At 53.8% G+C, this 25,058-nt stretch overlaps 1 protein-coding gene across 13 annotated transcripts in view; it reads right to left on the reverse strand.

Moving 5' to 3' along the window:
• LRP8 (LDL receptor related protein 8) overlaps positions 1-25,058 on the reverse strand; it is a 78,132-nt gene that overhangs the window by 8,934 nt on the left and 44,140 nt on the right. For 3 of the 13 annotated variants that reach the window (XM_068539907.1, XM_068539906.1, XM_068539901.1), the window contains exons 4-16: positions 24,519-24,647; positions 20,934-21,326; positions 19,586-19,708; positions 18,640-18,762; positions 15,333-15,452; positions 15,136-15,261; positions 11,928-12,102; positions 9,684-9,911; positions 6,594-6,712; positions 6,200-6,339; positions 4,637-4,778; positions 3,183-3,335; positions 2,082-2,306 (exon numbers count right to left, since the gene is read on the reverse strand). In XM_068539907.1, coding sequence (XP_068396008.1) covers positions 2,082-2,306; positions 3,183-3,335; positions 4,637-4,778; positions 6,200-6,339; positions 6,594-6,712; positions 9,684-9,911; positions 11,928-12,102; positions 15,136-15,261; positions 15,333-15,452; positions 18,640-18,762; positions 19,586-19,708; positions 20,934-21,326; positions 24,519-24,647 — 2,196 coding nt within the window. Of the gene's footprint in view, positions 1-2,081; positions 2,307-3,182; positions 3,336-4,636; positions 4,779-6,199; positions 6,340-6,593; positions 6,713-9,683; positions 9,912-11,927; positions 12,103-15,135; positions 15,262-15,332; positions 15,453-16,573; positions 16,652-18,639; positions 18,763-19,585; positions 19,709-20,933; positions 21,327-24,518; positions 24,648-25,058 lie in introns of all 13 variants that reach the window. The other 10 variants (XM_068539909.1, XM_068539908.1, XM_068539905.1 and 7 more) reach the window with 7 other exon arrangements.

A 25,058-nucleotide genomic window follows, 5' to 3' on the forward strand; every position in this document is an offset into this window, starting at 1 on the left:
ACCCAGGATTTGTGACCTAAATCCTTTACCCTTTCCACAGTATTTGGGTGGTAGGAAGCTCGGGGCTGAGCCCTTAGGTCTTTATGCTGCTGACTACCTGGGGCAATTGCCTTTTTCAGCCAGTATCTGTTGTTTTGTCTCTCCTATTTCTGGTGGTCTGTCTGTCCATCTGCATCATCAGTTTGTTTTTTTTTTTAAATAAATTTATTTATTTATTTATTTTTATTTTTGGCTGTGTTGGGTCTTCGTTTCTGTGTGAGGGCTTTCTCCAGTTGCGGCAAGCGGGGGCCACTCTTCATCGCGGTGCACGGGCCTCTCACTATCGCGGCCTCTCTTGTTGCGGAGCACAGGCTCCAGACGCGCAGGCTCAGTAGTTGTGGCTCACGGGCCCAGCTGCTCCACGGCATGTGGGATCTTCCCAGACCAGGGCTCGAACCAGTGTCCCCTGCATTGGCAGGCAGATTCTCAACCACTGCGCCACGAGGGAAGCCCCCATCAGTTTATTTTTAATGAGTAATTAAAATGAGGCACAGTATAGCATAGTGGAATCCAGAGCACAGGCTCCTGGGTCAGACTTCTAGGGTTCAAATCCTGGCTCTACTACTTACTACTTCTGTAACCTTGGGCAAGTTGTTATATATTATATTTCTTTATCTTTAAAATGGGGATAATTATACACCTACTTCCTAGGGATATTGTGAAGATTAAATGAGATAATTCACGTAAAATGCTTACTTAGCACAGTGCCTGGCACAGCCTTGCCTAGTTCAGAGAGGCCAGGGAGTGGGGTAGGGGTTGTTGTGAGGCCTGAATAGGGGAGATAAAAGCACTTTCTAAACTGAAAAGTGCTTGGAAATTGTACTATATATTTTTAAAAGTAGGTTGCGCCATCTTTTTCACTCTCTTACACTCATCTTCATTGTAACATCTGTACAGAACTTTTTAGTTTAAAAAGCAGTTTTCCCTTGGATCCTCATGACAGCCCTCTGAGGTGTGAAGAGGAGCTATCATTTGCTCCAAGAGAGGAGATGATTGTCTCCTGGCAACGGCCCAAATGCTATCCTCTCAGTGCGTCTGTCTCTCCAAGTTACTCCACGGGAACCTAATTATTAAGGGGAGAAAAGAGCTGCACTGCTTACAAAGTTTACTGTGGAAATGCCGTTCTCCTCTCCCTCTGGGGCCCAAGCAAACACAGGACAGTGATATTAAAGCCTAGAGCGTGATGAAGCCAGTGGGGAGACCCCCTGGTCGGAGGCTTGGCCCAAGTGAAAGGAACTGGACTTCACACGCGACCCACCTGCCTCTCCGAACTTCAGGGTAAGCGCTCAACTCTGAAAATCCAGCTCCTGCTGGCAAGATGGGCCTGATTATTAAGGTGCTATCACGCTGCTTAGTTTCTGGGCCATGCACATATGGGAAAAAATTTAAAAGATAGTTTATCCTCTTAAATGAACTCCCCCTAGCAGGTAACTCAATTTAAAAGGTATTTGCTGGTTAATGAGATAGAACATTTCTAGCAGTGACAATTAATGTTCCCGATGATTTAATAAGTGGTGAACTTAATTATTTTCATCCCAGGGTTTGCAGAGAGGCACTAACAGACCATAGTTATGGATATTACTATATGGGGAACCTACCGAGAGTGCTGAGAACTGAGACCAGGGCACTTGAAGCTTCCAAATCTGAGGGTTGCTCCCTCATCCACGTCAGTAACATATGACCCAGACACACTATCAGAGTCAGCAGAGGCTGTGTGCGTGAGCACTTCTGTTTACACGGATGCCTCTGTCTCTCACGGCAACCTTGCGAAGCAGGTAGGGGAAGGGTTATTATTATCCTACTTTGTAGGTGAGGAAACTGAGGCTCAGAGATAGGAAGTAGCTTCTCTCAAGACCCTCTGTAAGGTAGGAGCACCTGTGACTCCTAAATTGCGGGTTGGCACTCTTCCTCCCGCTGCTTCCTCCTTGTAGACAGCCAATATTTAGCTCGGGTATGACCACTTCTTCCCACAGATCCCCCCATCCTGGCTTCCCTATAGGACCCGCCTGTGTCATGAAAGAAGGCAGAACTCATTTCCTTACAGTGCTGGGAGTGGTTGCTGGTTGCAGGGCGTGGGGTAGACGGGCTGATGCTGGGAGCCCTGGGAACACTAACTGAGCTTGGGACCGCTGCTGCCAGGCTCGGTGTCTCTGTGCTGTGGTTCTGGTAGGCGGGGCTGTGGACGGTGGTCCCAGGGGCTCTGGTGGTGTCGGCTACTGTCCTCGTTGTGGTGGAGGCTAACGTCGTAGTTGAGGTAGACTGAGGTGCTGCAGGGGAAATATCATGAAGGTCACTGGACAAAGAATTTTGCTGTTTTAGTGCCTAAATTATTGCCTTGATGAAGTATACTTATGAACTCATCCTCATGGCTCAGCTCAAACTCCTTCCCTAATCCTACTGAATGGGCTATGATTTTTACTTTACCTGAATGCCAAGCATCTTGTCTGTGTTTATACTGCATTTCGATTTGATAAAGATGAGTCATTAAGACAATGCTGTAGAATTAGGTGTGGGCAAGACCACGATAAAAGACTGGGAGGAGTGGAAATTATATAAATCTAGAAGGAGTTTGTATGTATACTGGTACACTATTAGGTTCAAATTCTCACTCCACTTTAAACAATTGAAGCTGGAAATCATGAATGCTGCAGCAGACTTGTGCTCAAACAAAAGGCCTCGTGCCTTCATCAAGACTGGAGGATGGATATAAATTTATATGGTTGAAGTATTAACTGACTGTTAGTCCCAATCATATCACAAAAGGGCTGCTAGATAGTGTGTTAAGTTCTGGGTGAGAAACGGGCAAGATCATAGTCACCTGCGTATAAATAGTAATCAAAGCCATGGGGATCAAGGTTTCTTAATTTGAGGTCTTCAAGGGATTCCTGATCCCCCTGAAACTGAATTTAAAATGTTGTACGTATATGTGCATTTTTCTTGGGAGTGAGAAGAGAAAGCCTTGGAGGGACCCTACGGGACACCAGCATTCAAGGTAGGTACAGAAGAGGAGCCTGCAAAGGCAACAAGTAGCCAGAGAAGATGGAGGAAGACCAGGCGCTCATGGTTTTCCAGAAGTCAAGGAAAACTTCAGCAGACGGGGTCTGGCATTGCCGGGGGCCATCCCTCCTAGTAGCTCTGCTCACCTCGGTAGCACCTCTTCATGTCAGGGCCCAGTCGCATTGTGTCAGGACAGGCACAAGTGTACTTGGGGGAGTGGCTGGAGATCTGAGGAGCAGGAAGGCACAGGTACTCACAGCCTCCATTGGGCTGGGCACTCAGCTCGCAGGCATCTGCAGCTAATGGCAGAGAGAGATGGGGAGAGAGAGCACTGGGGCACAGACGGGACGTGCCAGGCTCTCCCTCCCCCACGTACGAGGCCCTTCCCACTCGGCTAAATCAAAACGCTTTCTCTACTACTTTTACTGGGCACCTTCCGTCACTGTACCTGCTGTTTTATCCCTACTCTTTCTTCCTTTTTTTTTTTTAACATCTTTATTATAGTATAATTGCTTTACAATGGTGTGTTAGTTTCTGCTTTATAACAAAGTGAATCAGCTATACATATACATATGTCCCCATATCTCTTCCCTCTTGCGCCTCCCTCCCTCCCACCCTATCCCATCCCTCTAGGTGGTCACAAAGCACCGAGCTGATCTCCCTGTACTATGAAGCTGCTTCCCACTAGCTATCTATTTTACATTTGGTAGTGTCTATATGTCCATGCCACTCTCTCCCTTCGTCCCAGCTTACCCTTCCCCCTCCCCGTGTCCTCAAGTCCATTCCCACACTTTCATTTAATGCTGATGACAACTCGGAGGGGGGGTGTGTTATGCCCAGGTTAACAGATAAAAGACTGTGGCTCAAAGAGAACAAACCTGTCAAAGCTATACCTCTAGTAATTTTGGAGACAATTAAAATTGAGGTCTGTTGGACTCCAAAGTCCATGTTTTTTCCTCCCTATGCCACATGCCATATCTCTTTCTTATTTAAATTTCTAATCTAGAATCAGGCACCAACCTTATCTCCTGACCCCTTTTTGCTTTCCCACCTTCACCCTTCCCATTACAGTTAGAATGAGTACATCCTAGTGACAGAGGAAGGGACAACCTAATTGTAGGATTCCTGGCGTCTGTTGCCAACCAGCAAGCTGACTTACTGATGGCCCTAGGATACGTTACTTTATACCACTGCAAAGTACGAACAAATAGCAAATGAGAAGCAATGTGTTCCTTTATGGCAGAAGGAGCTCTGGAATCAGACAGGCCTAAGTTCAGGCTTTAGCTCTACCACCTGCTAATGTTATTTTACCTCTATGAGCTACAGTTTCCTCAGCTGTTGAATGAGAATAGTAATATCCATACTTTGTAAGACTGGCAAAAATGGGACATTTGTATATTTATTTATTTCTACCCAGCCTTAGTTCACCAAGAGCTTGAGGCAAAATGAAATAAAATATGTGACAGCAAGGCAGTCCACCAATGAGAGGGACTGTTGCCACTACATCTGGGGATGCTGAGACGTGACATGAATGTGAATACAGCCTGCCTACTCGAAGGAGAGGATGTGGGCAGCGGACCTGGGACCGGGGAAGGCTCACCTCTTGGCTGCTTCAGCTCATGGAAGATGACAATGTCGTGTGGGTTATTGAGGTTCTCAGCTAGGACGGAGATTTCCAGGCCATTGAGCCGATTTGCACTGAAAATGGCCTCATTCTCCAGGTCTGTCCAGAACACCTTGTCCTGTGGGGTACAAATACAGAGGATGGGAAGCCTAGAGTTTAAACCCATGACCTCAGCCTGAGGGCTTGGCCTCAAACCATTGTCACAAGAACTGCTCTGGCATCTCCCCTGAACTCTCTTGTCCACAGATTCATAGTGGGACTCTCAGCTCTGATCTGTGGCGTATGCTCTGGTTCCCTTCTGTCTCAGAGGGTTATTCAGTGCTTTGGCCTGAAGGCTGCTCATTAACGCTGAGCTTGGCCTGCTTCCTGGAGTTCAGCAGAAACCAAGGCTGGGTCTCTGCAGCTGTTACCATTACTAGGGCCTGGGACCAAGACTGGAGAGGATGTATGATCTAGCGGGAACTATCCCTATGGGGCCTCCTACAGCCTCTGGGTATACACGCGTACACATCCAATGGTTAGTCCATACAAGCCTAAATGTGCATCTGTAGGCAAATCCGCATTTACAGGTACAACCGTGCAGCCTCATGTACGGATCTAGACACATACCCACGTGCACATCTACACACCCAAAGGCACACTTGGACCTAAAATGAACTTGTCTCAGTACTGGTATGCATATTTACACTCACAAGCACTAGCACATACAGGAATGCACATTTTTAAACAGACGCATTTATGTATACACAGGCACATACACATACATGCCACATATACGCACAAGCACAAACACATGTGTCTGAACACACCTGTCTTTTGAGGCAGAGGCTGGACTTGGGAGCCGGAGCTTTGCCCACAGTTTCAGAGCTGTGCTGGGTGATGTCGCTCCAAGCAAGTATTGCCAATGCCCACCACAGGCCACTGTCCCCTTGCTTTCCCTCCCCTTGGTGGCAGAGTTAGTTTTGGGGAAGAGGTATGGGTGTGCGAGAACTTGGTCGCTTCTGGCTTCCTCATTCCCCAAGGAGAAAGGTTGTTAGGGTCAGAACACAGGAGGGTCTTGACTCTTCACCCTCCTGTGAGCTTCTTGAGGACTGGGATGATGTCTGATTCACTTCTATGACCCCAGGGTCCAGCAAAGGTCAGTGAGAGTGTGCTGAATTGAATAGCATCTCTCAGGCCATTTCCAGCAGTAAATGATACTAAGGAAATGTGTATTCCTTTTCCCTTTCTTTATTGGGGTACCTTCTGTATACGTGGGTACAGTGCTGGGTGCTGAGGGTACCTGGTCTAGCAACTTACCTGTGAGAAGTGCTCTGAGGGAGGGGCCTTGGGGAGGAAGCACAGGAAAGGCTGCCAGGTGGACAACGGGCTGCATAGCCTCTGTTTGCAGACAGCTCGCATATTGTGTACAAACAAGCCAGTCGGCTCCCCTGTCCCTTTGTTTCCACTTGGACGAGTCTCAGGGAGTTGTCCTATTTGGACAGCCTTTCCTAGGCTTCAGCTTCCTGATGGGGCCATGCCTCCCCTCACGGAGCTCACCTCAAACACAGCTATCCCGAAAGGGTGGCTCAGGACGTCAGGGGAGGAAATCAGCATCTTCCTGTTGCCTCCGCTGAAGTCAATGCTGGACAGCTGGTGCAGCTTGGAGTCTACCCAGTACAAGCGCTGGTTCAGCAAATCTTGAGGAGGAAAAAGGGACAAGGGGATCGGGTTGTGAGCCTGGGACCACAACCCGTATTTCTGCTCCTCTGTGCCCCTTCCCTGCCCGCATCTCCAGGCCAGGCCTCAGAAGGAGGCCAGCCCAGGGCAACCATCAGGAAACACAGGCACTGGTACTATAAGGGGACACAGAAACAAGACCCATGGAGCTCCAGGCAGTGGCCAGCACCAGGCGCTAGGACAGGCCCCCCTAACCAGGGAAGGCAGGGCTCACCCAGGGTGATTCCGTTGGGCCACTCAATACCGTCTGACACCAGTGTCTGCCGGTGCATACCGTTGAGCCCAGACTTCTCGATCTTAGCCTCGTACCCCCAGTCAGACCAATACACGAACCTGGAAGAGAGAAGAACCCAATGGGCTTCTTGTCAGGGGACGTGATTGGGGTGGTGTGGGTCACAAGGGCTCGATGGCCCTCTGAATATTGAAGATTATGCTTAGTGGGGACTGGTAAGACCTCTGAAGTTCATGGGAACCATCAAACCTTAGCGCTGGCAGGCGTCTTGGTCTTCGCCTTATCTGAGTGCCTGGAGAAGCCTGTATTCCCCGAGTCCACCTGACCTCGGCTGAACAGCCTGTCAGCCCATCTCTCCCACTTCAGCAGCTCCAGCTACAGCCCTAGCGTGCCACAGCAGGAAGGGAAGGGCCCTGTCAACCCTCTTACTTTCCTGGTTGACAGAGGAAAAAGCTGATGACCTAGCCAGGGCCGCACAGCTAGAACTCTGTCCAGGGCTTCTCTCTCTTTTTTCTTGAACATTTATTGAGTATTTACTAGGTGAGTGGCCTCATCTCATGTACTTACAAATGCAGTAATCACTGCCCCTCTAATCCAATCCCTACAGAGCAGGCAAAATGAGCTTCTAAAAATGGAAATAAGTTGTCATTATCCTGTTTTTTAAAATTGAGATATGATTGACATATAACACTAGTTTCAGGTGTACAACGTAATGATTTGATGTTGCAAAATGAGCACCACAAGAAGCTAGTTAACCTCCAGCACCACCCATAGCTACAATTTGTTTTTCTTGTGATAACTTTTAAGATCTATTACTCTCCAGTTTTTAAACTTTATGATGGTTTCTCCTGTTGACCTTAAAATCAGATCCCAAATCCTTACCACATCCGACAGGGCTCTGCATGACTAGGTCCCTGCCTACCTCTCTGGCTGTCTCTCCTGCCACCACTGCCCAGTTCCCTTACAAACTCCACACCCACCCCCAGGGCTTCTCTTAGATCCTTCAGGGCACCAACGCCTTCTCAGAGCCTTTGCCCCCACTTGTTTGCCATTTAGAACGTCTTTTCAGTGGAGAACCTTCCTCTGACCCTCAATGTAAATAGGTCCTCCCTGTTATTGACTCTTAAAACACCCTGTTTTTTTCCTTCCAGCGCGCTCACACCATCGGTTATTTACGTATGCATGCGGGTGTGTGGCATATTTGTTTACTGTCTGTTTTCCCCACTAGTCTATACGATCCACTGAGGGCAGGCTCCTCATCTGCCTTACTCCTCATTTTGTACCTGGCAGGTAGCTCGTGTGTGGCATATAGGCCTTATTTACTATTTGTTGAACGAAGTAGCCTCACAATTACCCCAGGAGGGTATAATTATTAGTCCCATTTTACAGATGAGTAAACTGTGGCTCAGAGAGGCTGACTTCCCTAAGATCACGTTGTGAATAAGTAGTAAAGCCAGGCTTCAAATTTAAGTTCAAATTAAGTTGGACTCTAAAGCGCGCGTGCTTAATCCTCCCCAAAATGCCTCTGCTGAAACCTGGTGTCAAGCCAAGGCTGGCTCCAGGCTAGGGGGCTGGTTGTTCTGGATCCCTTCCATTTGCCACTTTGAATCCCATTGCCATTCTGCTTTGTATACCAAAAGGCTGGCGCATGTGGGAACCAAATCAATGGGCTGGGCTCCCTAGCCGTCTGGCTTCCAGTTGTATTCAGCAAAATATCGGAGGGGGAAGGGGAGAGACTGAGGTCAGGATGTTTATTCCCCTAACTCCCCCCTACAAAGGTGCCTCCAGCTGGCTAATGCCCTAAAGGTGACCCTCTCTACCCCGCTCTTTCCTTCCCAACTTGGGTAACCCTCCCTGCTCCTGCCCCTCAGGCCTGTTACCTGTTACTAGTCCAGGATAGTTCATTAGACCTTACCCGCTCCTTTATTAACCGGCCTTAAATTATCTTAAAATGAGTGTGCAGTGGGTTTCCTGGCGGGACCCTGACTGAGCCACAATGGACCAGGAATGGGCTGGGTGTAACTATATGGTTTGGGGGACATGGCAGGTGCAGCCCCAGGTCTGTGTGATAGCAGACAGAGAACAGGGTTGAGGTGGGGGTTAAATGAGATGACTCAGTTGTCTGCAGAGTGCCTGGCACTGTGCTGGATGCACCTGTGCGTGCCTATTAAGCGGCAGCTGTCGGTCACTTCCCAAGGCCACGCACACCCTCTCAGGTGGCCAGCCTCACCCCCCAGCTGCCCTCACTGGAAGAAGAGGGTTTTCTTATCCTTGCTTAACAATTAAGGAAACAGCAGTAGGAAGAAGCTGGTGATCCTGGTAAACATAATATGATGCAGCCGCTTAAAAACCATGCCATCTCAGGACATCCCCACTGAGGGAGGGAGTCCTGCTCTGTTCAGAATCCCTACCCCTGATATGGAGGCATGGCCAGAGCAGGGCAGCCTGGGTGGTGAGGGGCCCAGAGACTGTGGGCCACAGGGATGGGGATGGAGGTGGGCAGGCTGGAGCAGAGCTGACCCAGTAATCTCAGTCCTCCAATCTTGCCGGCTGTCCTGCAGGGCAGGGAGTAGACATGCTACAGGTAACTCCGGAGGCCAATGGAGGAAGTCGAAGAGAGGCAGATATGGAAATATGAGAAAGAAACAAACAAAAGAATACTTTCTAATGGGCAGACCTGCCCCCAAATGAAACAGGCTGTATGAGATGTAACAAGCTCCTGTCTCTGGAAGTGTGAGCAGTCGCCAGATGCCCACCTGCAGCGCACAGCAGCCTGAGGGAAGACTTCCTGCCCCAGGAGCATCTATCAGGCAATTTCTAGAGCCCTACTCGGCTCTGAGATGCTCTGGTTCTATGGTATGGTGAGAGAGTGGCAGAGTCCTGGGAGCGCCCTGGCGACCAATGTGCAAGGGACCCTTGGTCAGGGGTTCACAAGCTGAGGGGCCCGCATGGACTTTCTTCCCTGTGGCTTGTGTCTGGGTGGCCCAGGGCCTTCCAAAGCCCTCAAGGTAGCTCTTGTGACAGACACATGAGGACTGAGCGCCTAGGGCAATTTGGGGTGGAAACACTCACCCTTGCAGGGGGTCAACGGCAATGGCCCGGGGCTCACTGAGGTCACGGCTGAAGAGAGTGCAGCGGCGTCCGCCATCAACTGTGGCCACTGAGATGGTCTTGTTGCCCGAGTCGGTCCAGTAGATGTGCTTGTGGACCCAGTCCACTGCCAGGCCCTCTGGAGAGTGCAGCTGCTCATCAATGAGGACCTCCTGCTCTGTTGGGTCGCTGGCTTTGTCCACGTAGGCGCTAGGAGCAACCAGGGCTGGCATGGGCAGGTGTGCCACCCCCGGGCCCATATGGAGCTGCCCTTCCCCTCTCTCTTCCCTCTGGGCCACAGCAGTGCACTGGAGAGGAACTTGGCTAATTTCCATTCAACACATTCCCTGGGCCACCAGGGTAAGGATACAGGCTCAAGTCAGCCACAGTCTCTGGCCTGGAGGAGCTCAGTTTAGTAGGGACAGAAATTTACAGCCAGATAATTACACCAATACACTGTGATTACGGAAAGTATCAGAGGCTATAGCAGCAGAGAAATGGAGACTACATCACCCTGGAGGGCTGCAGAAGGCCTTGTAGTTGAGCCCTGAAGGACCAGTTTGTCAGGAACACAAAGAACAGAAGGCAGAGGGAACAGCATGTGCAGATGCCGAGGCGTGTGTTCTGGAACAGTGAAAGATCCAGTGGGGGTGGAGTGGGGTAGGTGGGGTGTAAGACAGGAAGTAAGTGTAGGCAGGGGCCACATCCTGACGGGGTCTGCATGCCACGCTAAAGGCTCAGGATTTCATTGTGGAGGGGTAACTGAACAGGTCGGAGGACGTGGCCAGATAGGCATCTTAGATCACTGTGGCACCTGCGGAATATGCGAGGGATTGGAGGAGGAGGGAATGAAGGCAGGGAGACCAGTTAGGAGGCTGTGACCGCATCCCGGTGAGAGACGAAGAGGGTGTGCAGAAGGGCTGAGGCAGTAAGAATGGACAGAAGGGGCCACAATACAGCAGACACTCAGGAGGCAAAATTAGCAGGGCTTTCTCTCTCCCAAATGCTTTATTTCCCAAGGTTTTCCTCTCCACATACCCTCTCTTCGGGTGATTAGTTCCACAGTGCCCACGGCCATCCACAGCTCTGACCCTCTGATCCAGACAACTGTCTAAGTTCCAGACTATAAAGCCAACTGGCCCCCGTCAGACGTCCCATGGACACCTTGAACTCGACACATCCCAAACTGTTCATCCCCATTCCCCTCCTCTCAGCCACACAGACAGACTGCCTACCCCCCACCCGAAACTCCTCCCCTGCTCCCATCTCAGAGAACGGTACCACCGTCCACGAAACCTCCCAAGCCGGAAACTGCAACTCCCAAAATGAACCTGGGAATTCATTTTGGCTCCTCCTCCCACAGCTCTATACCCAGGGCATCATCAAATCCTGCCTCTTTCCGTCACAACCATTGGACAGGCACTGCTCAAGCTGGTTCTGGGTGTGCGAGTGTGAGTGAGTGTGTCTGTGTGTGCTGGGGTGTGATAGGCATCGAGTTGTCAGCGAGCAGCATCCATCCATCCACCATTCGCTCAACAGCCCGCCCAGTGCCTGGTCATCGGCAGTCCTGCCAAGTGGATCTCAGGACAAAGAAAGGGGGCCTGGGCATGCAGAGGCTCCTAGGAGAGAACCTCCTTGTGTGTGCGAGGAGCCTTCCCAAGCGCCAGAGTCCACTGACTGTGGTGTGAAGGGCTGGACCGCAGGTAGTGCCACCCAGGAAGACTTCCTTGACCGCCAGATTGGGTCAGAGGCCTCCTCTATACTTTTCCCTCATGATCATCACAATGGATGTCGCTATGCTCTGAGTGGGATCCTCCAGGCAGGACCAGGTCTGAGTCATCTTTGAGTCCCCAGCATCCAACACACATATATGTGATCTGCTCTGAAAATCCCTACCAAAGCCCAGAGGCTGCTTCCTTTCCGCCCTGGCTGAACATTTCCTGTGTCTCGCACTGCCCCATCAGGCCACCAGAAGCCAGTCAAAGCCCCCACGTGTGGGGCTCAAAGCTGCTCGCCCATCCAAGCCCTCAGCCCTGGAAGTCCCAGCAGGTGGAGAAGTCCTGGCAGTTCCACAACCACTGTGAACCCGCGTGCCTTCCTAAGCCCCATCTCTGTCCTGGGGAAATATAGAGGCAGAAGGGGTGCAGAGGCCACCCTTCCTCTCCTCCTTTGTTGGCCCCAGCCCCGCCCCCCAGGCCTGGTTGCAGGACCCAGGCCTCAACTCACCTGTAGATCTTGCGGTAGGAGAGGTCACACCAGTAGATGCGATTGGTGGCAACTTCGACGTCCAGCGCCACGACGTTCTTGAGCATGGGGATGAGACGCGAGTAGTCCCGCTTCACCAGGTCTATCCTCCGCACTTCGTGACGGTTGGTGAAGATTAGGGACGGGCTTCTGCCAGCTGCCATGCAGGGAGGTTGAGAGGGAAAGGGTCAGTGCAAGAGGCGGGGGATCTGGAGACCAAGGCTCTGCCACTGGTTTGCTGGGGGACTCCTCATTTCCTGTAAAAAGTGGTGAGGACTCCTACCTCACAGGTTAAAGAAGCAGGTGAAATGATGGGTACAAAAAGCATAAGATGCAAAGCACCACACGTAACAGAGGGATTTTTATTCTTTTTATCGGACACAAACTCCCCCCAAATCTTTGATGACTCCCCATTTCCTCTGGCCTGCACGGAAGGCCTTCCGCAGCATGACCCCAACTCCCTGTCCAGCCTCATCACTCACCCCGCTAACACCTTGATTCCGGCCACCAGACTACCTGTCATCACCTCGCCATGGCAGAGCTTTGCTGCCTCGGGGCCTTCGCTCAAGCTGTCCCTCCACCTAGAATGCATTTCTCCGCAGCAGTTGCCACCTCCTCTGCTTGGGCCCCACTGCAGTGTTCAAGAAGGGGCAACACGAGCGTTAAATGATTTAGAAAGATGACTGAGGCTGCAGAATGGAGCACAGACCTCAGGGCTAGGGGTGAGACTGGAGGGAGGAGATTCAAGGAGGTCGTTGTGAGTCTTTAGTTTATACAGAGTGTATTGGCATGAGATCAATCTGCAGATGCTGGCAGGGACCAGATCACAAAGGATCCTGTGATCCAGGGGAAGAGTTTGCACTTTATTCTGAGCCAATAGCAGGGGTGGGATGTGTATAATATGACACAGATTATATACGTGCAAAGGGACAACACACAACTTCCCGTGTATACACAAACCCATTTTTAGACTTAGGATTAGATTTTAGGAAGATCTTCAGTGAGCTAGACATTCCTGGCTACTCCATGGGGAGGGTCACTGTCCCCCAGGCCAATGAGGGCCTAGCACTTTGCACAGGCCGCCACTCCTCCAGCCTGTTTTCAGATGGAACGGGCCACTCGCAGGCACCTGCAATACTGAATGGCAACACCTGCCCCTGGAGCTGCCTGTACCTTCTTCCCCTCTTGTTTTCCAGCTGACACTTCTGCAGGCCACCTGGTTCCTCACTGTCCATCTGTGCTCCCTGGGGACAGGGTAGGACCAGCACAGAGCCAGGTGGGGCCTGGGGCTGGGTGTGCGACCTGTGTGTAGTGATGGAGATTATTTCAAAGCAGGGTTGGGGTGACAGGGAAGGTGTGGGACAAACAGATACCATGGAAAAATAGAGGTCTAAGCGCAAGGAGAAAGGAGGAAAGCTGGATTCAAGGCCCAGCTCTGCCACTGACAAACCGTGATTTTCCTCACCTCAAAATGAGAGCAAAGACACTTCACCTTCCTGAGGGCAGGAGCTGAGTTACAGGGTACCTTGAGGTGATTTTTACTGAGAGCTGTGACTGTGACAGGAACCCTGTGTGTTTATGATTTGAGTTTTTGTGTAACTGCACTTTAGATATTCACACGTAGGGGTTTGTGTATACATGGGCCATTGTAGGTTGTCTCCACTGCACGTATGTAATCCCTGTTCTGTGTCACACCTGTCCCATGTGGGGGTAAGAACAGGTTGCATGTTACATGTAATGTGCTAATGTATGTGCTGTACATTGTGCAGTTTGGGTGGTATATGTTTTGGGTTTACGGGCTACATGTCAATTATTGTAGCTGCTGTGTTGTTATAACCTATAGAATGGGTATTATATTCGTGCATCTGAATTCCAGGTTCATATATCCAACAGCCTACACAATACTTTGCTTAGATGTCTAAACAGTTTTGTTAAATTTAACATGTCCAAATCAATCTAATATTCTCCCAAACCTGCTTTTCTCACCGACTTTCCCAACTCCATAAATAGCAATCCTATTTTTCCAGTTAGTTCGTCAAAAACCTTGGGGTCATCTTTGACTCTTTTTTCTTTCACATCCTACATTTAATTCATAAGCAAATCTTGTTGCTTCAAAATAAATCCTGACCTTCAAAATATATTCATACTTTCATACTGTCCACTTCTCATTATTCCCATGCAAGGCCCTGATCCAAGCCACCGTCACCTCTCTCCTGGCTGACTGCAAGGACCTCTGCAGCAGTTCCCCCGCTTCCTCCCCTGCCCCCGACGGTCTATTCCCAACACAGCCATCAGAGGAAGTCAGTTAAAATGTAAGGCACACCCTGTCCCTCTACTCTGAACCCATAAAGGCTTCCTTCCCCCTTACTGACAGTGAAACCAAGAGTCAGCCCTTAGAATGGTCTCGAAGGCCTTTGTGATCTGCCGCCAGGTCACCTCTTGGACTTCATCTCCTATGCTCCTTGCCCTGGTTGCCCTGGCTTCCTCGTTCTTATCTGAACACAGCAGGCATGCTGCTGCCTTCGGTTCCTGCAGGTAATGCATGGCTCACTCCTTCATCTCCTTCAGGTCTTTATTCAAATGTCACCTTCTCAGTGACGGCTTTCCTGACCACTCTATCAAAAACTATAACTTCTCTACTTTATATTTCTTCTGAACCCTCATCACCATCTACCATGCACTGTATTTATTTTTCTGATTTCTTGTCTGTCTCACCAACTAGAGTGTAAGTCCCATGAGGATAGACAGGGATTCATGTCTGTTTTGCTTACTGCTGAATCCCTAGTGCCTACAACAATGTTAGGTGTTCAGTGTAAAAAACTGAATAAAACAAGTGAATTCCGTTGGCTGACCTGACGGTCAGCGTGAGGTCTGCACATGGCCTGCTCTTTGTGTGGGCTGCCCGTGCCGCGTGTAGCCAGCACGGTCCAGCCCGCGTCTGGCACTGTGTGTCACGATAGTGCAGACTCTGTGGGCTGTACCGGGTGGCGCTGTGCAGTGTCTGCGTGGTGTTCATGCGCAATGCATCGTGTGCGTGCTGAATATTTACACTCTGAGCACCGTGTGTGCAACCTGCCATCTGTGTGTGTATACGCAGGTGTGCACACCTGCTCCTCGCGTATGTGAAGCACACTGCTTCCTGGACTCCCTCAGAGCTGCTCCCCTGCCCCCCACCTTGCGGTGTCCATACCGACGGCCTTGCAGTTCTTGGTCAGGGTGTCCATCTCGTAGCCAGGGTGGCACTCGCACTTAAAGTAGCCCTTGTAATTGACACAGATCTGGCTGCAGGCGTCTGGATCCTCACACTCGTCAATGTCTGTGGGGAGAAGCAGAGGTCAGAACTGGCAGGAGGAGCTGCCTCCTTGAGGGGCTTGGGGAGGGTCTCACCACCACAGGTCTTCTGGTCCAGGAGCCGGTAGCCCGATGGGCACGTGCACTCAAAGCCGATCTTGAGGTCGGTGCAGATGTGGGAACAGCCGCCATTGTTGTGCAGACACTCGTTCAGCCCTGGGGAGGGACGTGGGTTCCTGAGGGTCCAGGAGCTCAGATTGGGGTGGGGGCAGGACAGGGATGGGCCTAGAGCTGAAGCAGAGACCCAGGGCAGCGAGCTTCCCCCAGAGCCTCACTGAGCCTCAGCCTCATTGGCCAGGTGACTGGGCAAGAGGAGGCTCAGAGAGGGCCAGGTCACATAGACAGGACACAGTGGAACCAGAACTCGGGTCCTTTGCCTCCCAGGCCAGGGCTCTGTCCACCACCAGGCTGAAGGCAGCTAGGCTGCCTAAGGTCTTTCCTTTCACAAACACATTTCTTATGGCTCCTCCTTCCTCGTGACCTCAGAGTTGAAGGTGCCCGCAGGTAACACGTCCAACCCTCAGGTACCCCAAGAATCCCTTCCGAAATGCCCTTGCTTAAACACCTCCAGCCTCGGGAAGCCTGCTTCCCCCCTGAGGCAGCTGGCTCTGTGTGGGGTTGGCCAGAGTCCAATGGCTCCCTCAGAATCTCTTTAAAGCCCCGATTCCTGGTCCCCCGCCATTCAAGTGCCTTTCTCTGGATGCACTCCATCTGTCTGTGTCCTTCTCCGGCAGGGCCCAGAGCTAGTCCGCCACCCAGAGGAGTCTGAACAACAAGGGCTGCCCGCTACTGAGCTTGTGGTTATCTAAGACTGCCAGGCCTCTTTCTCCACGGAGCTGTTGCTAAGTCAGTTCTCTCCCACCATGAACTACGGTGGATTTTTCTCACCTCCTCTCATTTCAGCACCTGTCCCTATTCCTACACTTAGTCACAGGCCTGGTCCCAGTATTACCAACTGCTGCAAGGGATGAAGGGATGCCAGGAGGTCATCTGGTTCCCCCATCCTCCACTCCCTTACCACCTCCTGGCAGGGTCCTAGCGGAGGTCAGGGAGGCCAGGACCAAGGCTCACCAAGTTCTCACAGCATCTTCTGGGCTATAGAACCACAGAGGGTTAATTCTGCCAGCCAGGGAAGGTGCCGTGCCACCCTCTGCCCATCAGGCCCACGCCCCACCACTCCAGCCAAGCCAGGCAGAGCTGTGCCAGGCCAGCCAGGGCCATGCACACAGCTGGTCTGAGCTGCCCACCCCAGGCCATGCACAGCTGTGGTGCCCCACCTCCAGCCTGAGCCATGCTTAGGGAATGCTCCTCTTTACCCCTGGGCCGCCTCCTGTTTCTCTGGGATGTTGGCAGAACTGAAAGAAGAAGACCATAGCAACCCCATGACTCGGGGGCCTGGGGGTGACTCAGCCAGGCCCAGCCCTGGGAAGCCCCAGCCCCTCGGGGTGGGCTGAGCTGTGGTAGCTTTGCGGTGGTCTCTGTAGGGCACCACCCTCCAGGACTCTTTCTGTCACTCCAAGCCCTCCTTGACCTCTCCGACACCATACTATTCCCTCCTGTCCAGTCATCTGTTCACCTGCTCACTCACGGCCTCAGTCACGCGTCACTCACTTCCTACCCCTCCTTCTGCAGGAGCAGCAGCTCAACCATTGTGTTTACCGAGCACGGGGTGGAGGGGCACGTGTAGGATGGCTCTGCAAGGGGAGAGGGGAGAGCTCCACGCGACTCAGGCTTCGATGAAAGACCAAGGAACTGAGTCCTCCAGGGCTGAGGTGAGTCGGGGTCAGAGAATGGGTAGCGGGTCCCGAGCTGTCTATCTCCGTCAACCCTTCCCTGGAAGGCCAGCGCTGAGGCAGAGGCTGAGGGGAGCCTCCGGGCCTTCCCAATTCTACCTACCCTGGAGGTGATTCTGCTGGGGGGCCTGCAGGGTGGGGAGAGGGGAAGGTGGCCCAGAGAGGCCTGAGGAGCATTGGAGGTCCCCTGTTGCAGGAAGGGGCAGCGCCCTTCTCCCAGCACGCACACCCACCTGCATGCACACACCTGCATGCACACACCTGCATGCACACACACACACCAGCTTACGTGCACAGGCAGGCACATTCACACAGACGTGGGAGCCGCACAGAGATACGTGATGCAATTCCCTTGCCTTCCTCAGAGAAGGAGCCATGGGTACAGACACTGGCCTCTCACCAGCACAGAGACACAAACACATGCGTACATACGCCTCTTTGGTGTGTCATGCAAAAGACAAGAGAGAAGAGAGTTTAGCAGGTTAGTAGTCTGTGGGTAGAGGGCGGGGGGCGGTGGCTAGGCTCAGCTGCTCCTGCTTCCTTATCCTCTTTTCCATAACTTCCTTCTTCTGGGACTTCCCATGGCAGGGCCTGGGGGGAGTCTGTCACCTGCAAGCTCAGGTGAAGGCCAAGTGACCTTCACCCAGCTACTCTTCCTTCCGAAATCAATTTCTTAATCTTCAATAGGGGCAGAAACGTGCTATTCCAGGGAGCTCCAGGGGATGAGGCTCCCCTGAGGGCCCAGGAGGGGAGGAACTGGGTGGAAAAGGGTCTGCCAGGAGGGTAGGGGAGGGAGGGTCTGACCTAGGCTCTGTCCCCCAAGGGATTCTCTGTCCCCTGACCTCAGAAATGAACCTTCCTGGAGCCCACGCTGGGTTTCCTGCGTGCTCTCTAGGATGCCCGCCCACCTACAGTCCAGACTCTCCTGTTCTTTTTAGCCTGGAACCCACCCCCTACAGCTCTGGCCATCTTTCCACTCCTAACTCATGTCCAGCCTGTGAGTCTGGTCTCCCAGAAAGCTCCTCAGGGCTCAGGATGGTGCCACCCTCTGCTGCTGGGTCTGCCCTATGCTCATCCGGGCCTGGCCTGAGCCCAGTGGCCTTCAGATGTGCCTCGTCTGCCCACTGCCTGCTGTTCCCCACCTCTTCCTCTGCAGGGTCTCCTGCAGGGGGCTGGAAGGCCTCGGAGGCCAGCGCCCTGGCTAGGTCGGCAGGGCAAAAATAACGAGGAAGAGAGAAAGTTCCAGAGTGAGCACACACTCAGAGGTCTGAATCTGCAAGAAGTGAGGAGAGGCTGCATTTGTGAGAGGAAGCATAATTTCTGAGCATCTGGAAAGGAAAGGCCCTTCGATTTGCAGAGTAGCAGAACAAGAGGCCCCAAAGGCAAAGAGCCCCGTCTGAGACCACGGGACAGCACACGAGTCCAGAGAGAGGGTCAGATCAGAACGTGTGCAGAGGGGCAGGCGAGGGCTGAGGGCCGAGGGCCGAGGGCCAGGAGGGGGCGTGGCAGGGAGGGTTAGTCCAGCAGTGGGGCGGAGACAGGTACTGTACCACACTCTTTCAGAGGCTCATCTGACCAGTCCCGGCAGTCCCTCTGAGCATCACACACTTTCCCGCCGTCCACGCACTCGCCACTCTTACACTGAAATCTGCGGGGACCCTCACATGTTGACTCTGTCGGGCCGGACAAGAGAGTGGACAGCACCTGTGAGACCTTGGGCAGGGAGGGCTGGGGTGGGCTGGGCCCATGGGAGGTGAGAAGAGCTCCAGCCCCAGCCCCTGCTGGTCTCCAGAAAGTGACCCAGGACAGACAGCTGAATACAGGGCCAGTGGGAGCTCTGCTCACAGAAGGACAGGACCCCAGGGATAATCGGGATACCCAAGCATCATCTAGATGGGCAGGGCATGGGGGTCTGTGTCTGATCTGTCAGTATTAGGGAACTTGGAGGGAAAAGCAGCAGCTCTACAGAGACCCTGGCGGCTGCACTGACCATCTCCTGAGGGGGACCTATGCTCCAAGTGTCCTAGACAGAGGAGGCCACCTCACTGCCCAATCACTGATCCATTTCTCCAGATGACCAGTGGGTCAGGGTCCCTGCTGCTGCTGCAGGGTGATGACCGCAGAGCCATCTGAGAATTAAGGGGGCTCCCTGGGAAGCGGGACTCAGCCTCTGCTCAGTCTGGGAACCAGTGAGGGAGGCTGTTTGGAGGCCTAGATGTGGACAAATGGTGGGGGCTGAACTTCCTGCAGTGCCTTCATGTCCCCTCCCCCTAGGCCTCTTTCAGCTTTTGCAAAGTTCTTAAAAATCCAGGTCTAGTGCCACTAGGACCCCAGGAAGGGGATCTGGGTGGTTTAGGGGCAAGTAATGCTCTGAGGGAAGATGCATCTTAGGGACCAAGGGGTGATGTCTCCCTCGCTGCTCTCTACGGAGCCAGGGGGAGGAGCTCAGGCATTCGCCTCAGAGGATGCTGCCCTTTTGCCGCTGACCACACGCACCCTGCAGGCAGCCAGCTTCATCACTCCTGTCTGGACAGTCCTGTTCCTGGTTGCAGCGCTTGACGGCAGGGACACAAGTCCCATCCCCACACTGGAACTCGTCTCCACGGCAGGTGCCCAGTGCTGCCAGGAGAGGGCAAGGGGAGAGAGTCAGGGCCGTTGTGGTGCTGGGACGGCTCTCCTCCCCCAACCTCCACCCTCACCCCCACTCCATATCCACCCCTGGCAAAAACAGAACCGGTCGCTGAGCTTGGGAGTCTTTGGAGGACACCTGGCCAAGGCACAGAATGGGGAGACTGAAGCTCAGAGAGGGGGAAGGCCTCACCCAGGGTCACACAGCACTCTGGCTGGCAAAGGCAGGACTACAACTCAGGTCTCCTGTTTCCCACTCCACCGTCTCTCCCCAGGGCCACCCCTCCAAACAGACACGTGGTCTTCTTTGGCGTCTCCGTGCTCATTACTTAACGACCTCATCCCTTCAGCAAACCCCTCCTGAGCGCCCAGTGTGTGTGCGGTGCTGTGCAGGGGTGGGGAACACAGAGATTACTAAGAGCCTCCCCATCCTCTAGGAGCTCAAGGGTGCACAGTGGGGCTGAGGGGCGAGCAACGAGGGCATCACGGTGTGGATGTGCTGTAAGAGAGGGCGCCAGGGACCTGCAGCAGCTCTGGGGAGAGATGCAGCCCAGCTGGGTCCATCAGAGGAATCTGGGCGAGGCCTTGAAGGATGAGCAGGCCCAGCAGGTAGGCAGGGTGGGGGGCTTCCTAAGTGTACCAAGGTGTCTGGCATTGGAACCACTGGGTGACTGCTTGGGGCAGGGAAGGGCAGGGATGGGAGGTATGGGGTGGGGGGGAGCATTACTGAAGGTCACAGGTACCTGTGAAGACCCTGAGCTCCGCAGCTTAGCAGCCACGTGACCTCACACAAGTCACTTCACTTTTCCCAAGTCCTGTTGCCACCGTTAAAACATTACTAGGATCAGAGTAGAGCAAGGAGAGGTGGCGCAGTGGTTAAGAATCTGCCTGCCAATGCAGGGGACATGGGTTCGAGCCCTGGTCTGGGAAGATCCCACATGCCACGGAGCAACTAAGCCCCTGAGCCTACAACTACTGAGCTTGCGCGTCTGGAGCCTATGCTCCGCAACAAGAGAGGCCGCGATAGTGAGAGGCCCGCGCACCGCGATGAAGAGTGGCCCCCGCTCGCCGCAACTGGAGAAAGCCCTCGCACAGAAGCGAAGACCCAACACAGCCAAAAATAAATAAATAAATAAATTAGGGCGAGGAGACGCGGCCCCTCCGCGAACAGTCGCGCACCCGCGGCTCTGGGCGATACGGAGGGGAGGTGGCTTACGGCAGTCGGCCTCGTCCGACTTGTCCTTGCAGTCGCGGTCGCCGTCGCAGCGCCAGCCCAGGTGCACGCACTCGCCGCTGCGGCAGGCGAACTGGGCGGCAGCGGCGCAGGTGGCGGGCGCGGACGTGGCCCTGGGGCCCGCGCGGCCGCAGAGCTCGGCCGCCTCGTCCGAGCGGTCCTCGCAGTCGAACTGGCGGTCACAGACCCAGCGCTCGGGGATGCAGGCGCCGCCGTCGCCGCCGCCGCCGCCGCAGCGGAACTCGCGGGGCCCGCAGGCCGGGTCGGCGCAGCCACGCTCGTCGCTGCCGTCGCCACAGTCGTCGTCGCCGTCGCACACGAACACGGCGGCCAGGCAAGAGCGGTTACTGCACTGGAACTCGTGCGGGGCGCACACTGCGCGGGACAGAGAGCCGGTCGGCCCGCCGGACCCCATCCCCGGCGCCCCGGCCCGCTGGTCCTGCTACAGGGGCCCTGACCCTCACCCATGGGCCAGAATGAGCCCGGCTGGGGGGCCGAACAGGGGACAGCAAAGGGGGCCTCCAATCCGGGTCCTGCCAGGGTCATGCTGGGCGACCTGGGGCAGCACACTTGCCTCCCTGAACCTCCCCAGCCTCACTGGGAGTAGGAATTCTTGTGCTGCTCCCAGCAGGATGGTGGGACTAGGAGAGTCTCTAAGGCTGCAGAACACACCCTGTCTTGAAGGGCTTTGTGATGTTCTCAGGAAATGATATGTAACATGACACTGACCCTTCCAGGAAACAAGGTCTGGACCTGCTTCTTTACAACACAGCTCAGGTCCCTCCCCCTCCCCAGTTTGCCCAGAACTATCCTAAGTCCCTTGGCCTAGCATCCAAGGCCACTAGCATGGAGCTACTGCTCTGCCCCATCACCTCACTCCCGCACATGCTCCAGCTTCACGTCACACACTGGACCATTTGTACACTTTCCCACCTCCTGGCCTTTGCCCAAGCTGTTCCATCTGCTGGGCGCCCATCTGTTGCCCACCACTGTCTCTGTATATCGCAATGATGAGTTCGCATCCTTCAAGGGCCCAAATTCTACCTCTTTCATAACACACTTCGTGCTCCCCTGCTTGGCAAGTTTCCACCCACCTCCACTCTCCTTTCTGGTGCCCTTCACAGCCTGCTCAGGTGTCTGGGTCTTGTGTCCTTCTCTGTCTGCCCCATGACCACAGACTGCATGGGGGTGGGCTCTGAGACTGATCCACTTTTGTTCTGAAGGCCTGGCACAGAGGAGCTCCCTGCAGTGAGTGGGTGTGGTGTGGACGGAGGCTGGAACGCCCAGGTGTGAGGAGTAATTTAGGGATGTGCAGTAGTTAAGGGCACAGGTCACTGGCCCTGCCTGAGGCCCTGGGCTTCCCCTCTCTGGTGGGCTGCTCTGAGCTCAGAGGCTGGGAGAGCCTTAGTGACCACCAGCCCAACTACCAGTTTACAGATGGGGAAACTGAGCCCCAGAGAGAGGAGCAGTTTGCCCAGGGTCACACAGTCAGTCCATGGTGATGAGGGAACCAGAACTCAGGTTTGGGGCTCTTACTTCCTACTCTGACTCATCTCAGCTTTCTGGTTTTCCTCCCATCCTGCAGTGTAGGCTGTTTCTAGAGCAGCGACCTGGCCTCCTTCCCTCCTTCATTCCTTACACAGAGGTCAAGAACAGGCCTGGGGGCCCAGGCAGGGTGTGGATGCAGGAGCTGTGGCCACAGGTTAACTCGGTGGTGGCAGCACCAGATCTCTCCACGTGGGGGCGCCAAGAGCCTGTGTTTTTATTTTCCGGTGGGAAAAAGTCCTTTCTCATCGTTAGGGAACATAAAAGAGAACGATGTCTTCAGTTTCACAATTTAGGCAGCTCGTGTCATGTGTTGCTGACAGCGCTACCAAGTTTCTGACAGATGCATTTTTTTTTCCCTTTCTGGGCTTTTGGGATGTTGGGGCATTGGTGGGAAAAGCACACCCTACCCTGTGATGTCTGCCCCTCAAGATTAAGCTTATGCCTAGATTAGCTCCCCTCCTTCCTGTCCAGACAGGGAGAGAGGACTCATTATGATCAGAGTTCTGAGAAGAAGTGCTATCTTTATCCTGAGTTCGCTCCAAGATTTCGAAGCTGACAGCACCTTGAAGATCTATATCCTCAGGCCTGTGCCCAGGGACACCCCACGCCCAGCATTCACGAATGGAAGAAGCTCTGAGGGATGAGAGAAGGGAGAATTCTTTTTGTTTCCCCCGGTGGTTGGGAGCTGAAGCAGAGCAGCCCCACAGGACCTTCGAACACCACTATCTCCTATAATTAACAGGAAACAGTCCTGCCACAACATGCCCTTGTTAGAGCTACTCCTACCCCCTGCAGTAGTGGCTGATGGCCTTGATGACTGAGGAAACATCTGATTTTCAGGGGGGAGGGGAGGGAAGAGGATTCTCACTGGCCAGTGAGGCCCCACAATATTATCACAGCTGAAGAAATGAGCCAATGCCATCAATGGGGCTTTGAAACTGCTGGCCCCAGCCAGGATCTGCCCCCATAACCAGATGCTTCCGGCTTCAGACATATCCAAACTCCAGACTCAGAATCCTAGAGTGCTGTGACTCAGAAGCCCCCAGAGGAGATGGCATTCCCCTGGGCCAGGAAGGATGGATAGGATGAAATACAGAAGCTGACGAAGGAAGGGGGTGGGAGACAGTGGTGGGCAAGTGCTTGGCAAAAGCCCCCAAGGGATCGCCCAGATCTCAGCCCAGCCTCACAGCCTAGTAATGATAGCCAGTCTGTCTACCCCGTTAGTCATGAGCTCCCAGAGGGAGGACTCTGTAGCAGTCACCTTATCGGCCCTTTCGGAGCCTGGCTCCGGGCCTGGCACACAGTAGGTGCCCATCAAATATGAAACATGCACGGTCGGGTTGTGCTCCCCACTGGCCCAGGCCCTGCTGGCCCGCTCCCTGGGAAGGAGATAATCCCTGTGTTTGAAGCTCAGTGATGTGGAACTGCCCCAGTGACCACTTCCATCTGTCCCTGCCGAGGCTGCTGGGAATGTCTTCCTGCCCTATGGCGCCGGGGCTCAAATCTGAGATTTTAGCAACAGTCCTCCTTCCCACCTCAGGAATCTGTCCCCCTCCCCACCCCCGACACTGCCAGTGCCCTGGCCCGGGCCAGCACCGTCTCTCACTACGGTCCCCACCCTGGTCTCTCTGCCCTTGCTCAGAGATCAGTACAGACGTATGGAATGGATGAGCAGATGTCAGGCAGGCGTGGTTTAAGAACGCATGGATTTTGCGGTCCAGGCCTGAATTTGAATCTCAGTTCCATCACTCAGCCGTGGGCACTTTTCCTCGCTCGTCTGAGCCTCAGTTTCCTCACCCACAAATGGGGAATGATAATGGCTGTTCGTGAGGTGGTTGTGAGGATGAAAAAGAATGTCTCTCCAAAGTGCCCGGCCATTACTAGTGTCCTGACCGTTACCTTTTCCTCTCCACCTGCCAAGCCCCCTGGAGAACCTGGCCCCTCCCCACAAGCGGCCACTGCTCCCCGAGGCTGCCTGACTGTGCTTGGCAAACCCTGGGGACCTGACCCCGGACTCACAGGTGGCACAGCCGTCCTCGTCCACTCCACTCTCGCAGTCCTTCTCCCCATCACAGCGCCACGAAGCGGGCACACACTTGTGGCTGGTGGGTCCACAGCTCAGCTTCTCTGCGGGACACACCTGCTTGGCTGTGGAGACAGACACACGTGCATGGCTTAGCCGCGGGGGACACAGGGCATGGTGCCAACCGGTCCTACTGCCTGGCTTCAGCCACCTGGCCCGAGGCCCTGGGAATCCACCACGGCCTTCCTGCCCCATGTCTCAGTTTCTTCGTCTGAGGAGAAGCCCCTGTCTTCCCCTAAGACTTCCTGAATCCTGTAACTGACCCCACCACTGCCCTGCGTAACACCCTTTCATGGCCCCCTGGCCCCTGGCCCTCAAGGCCCTCCTTGATCCAGCCAACCCCCGCCTGCCTCACCGGCCCGACCTTCCACCCTTCCAAGCCTTCCCTTTAAGGCTCCAGCAATGTGGAGCCGCCTTGCCCTGCATAAGTCTCTGCCATTTCCAGCTGTGTGCCCTTGGGTGAGATATGCCCCATG

This window comes from Eschrichtius robustus, chromosome 3, assembly GCF_028021215.1.
Source record: "Eschrichtius robustus isolate mEscRob2 chromosome 3, mEscRob2.pri, whole genome shotgun sequence".
Classification (NCBI taxonomy): Eukaryota; Metazoa; Chordata; class Mammalia; order Artiodactyla; family Eschrichtiidae; genus Eschrichtius; species Eschrichtius robustus.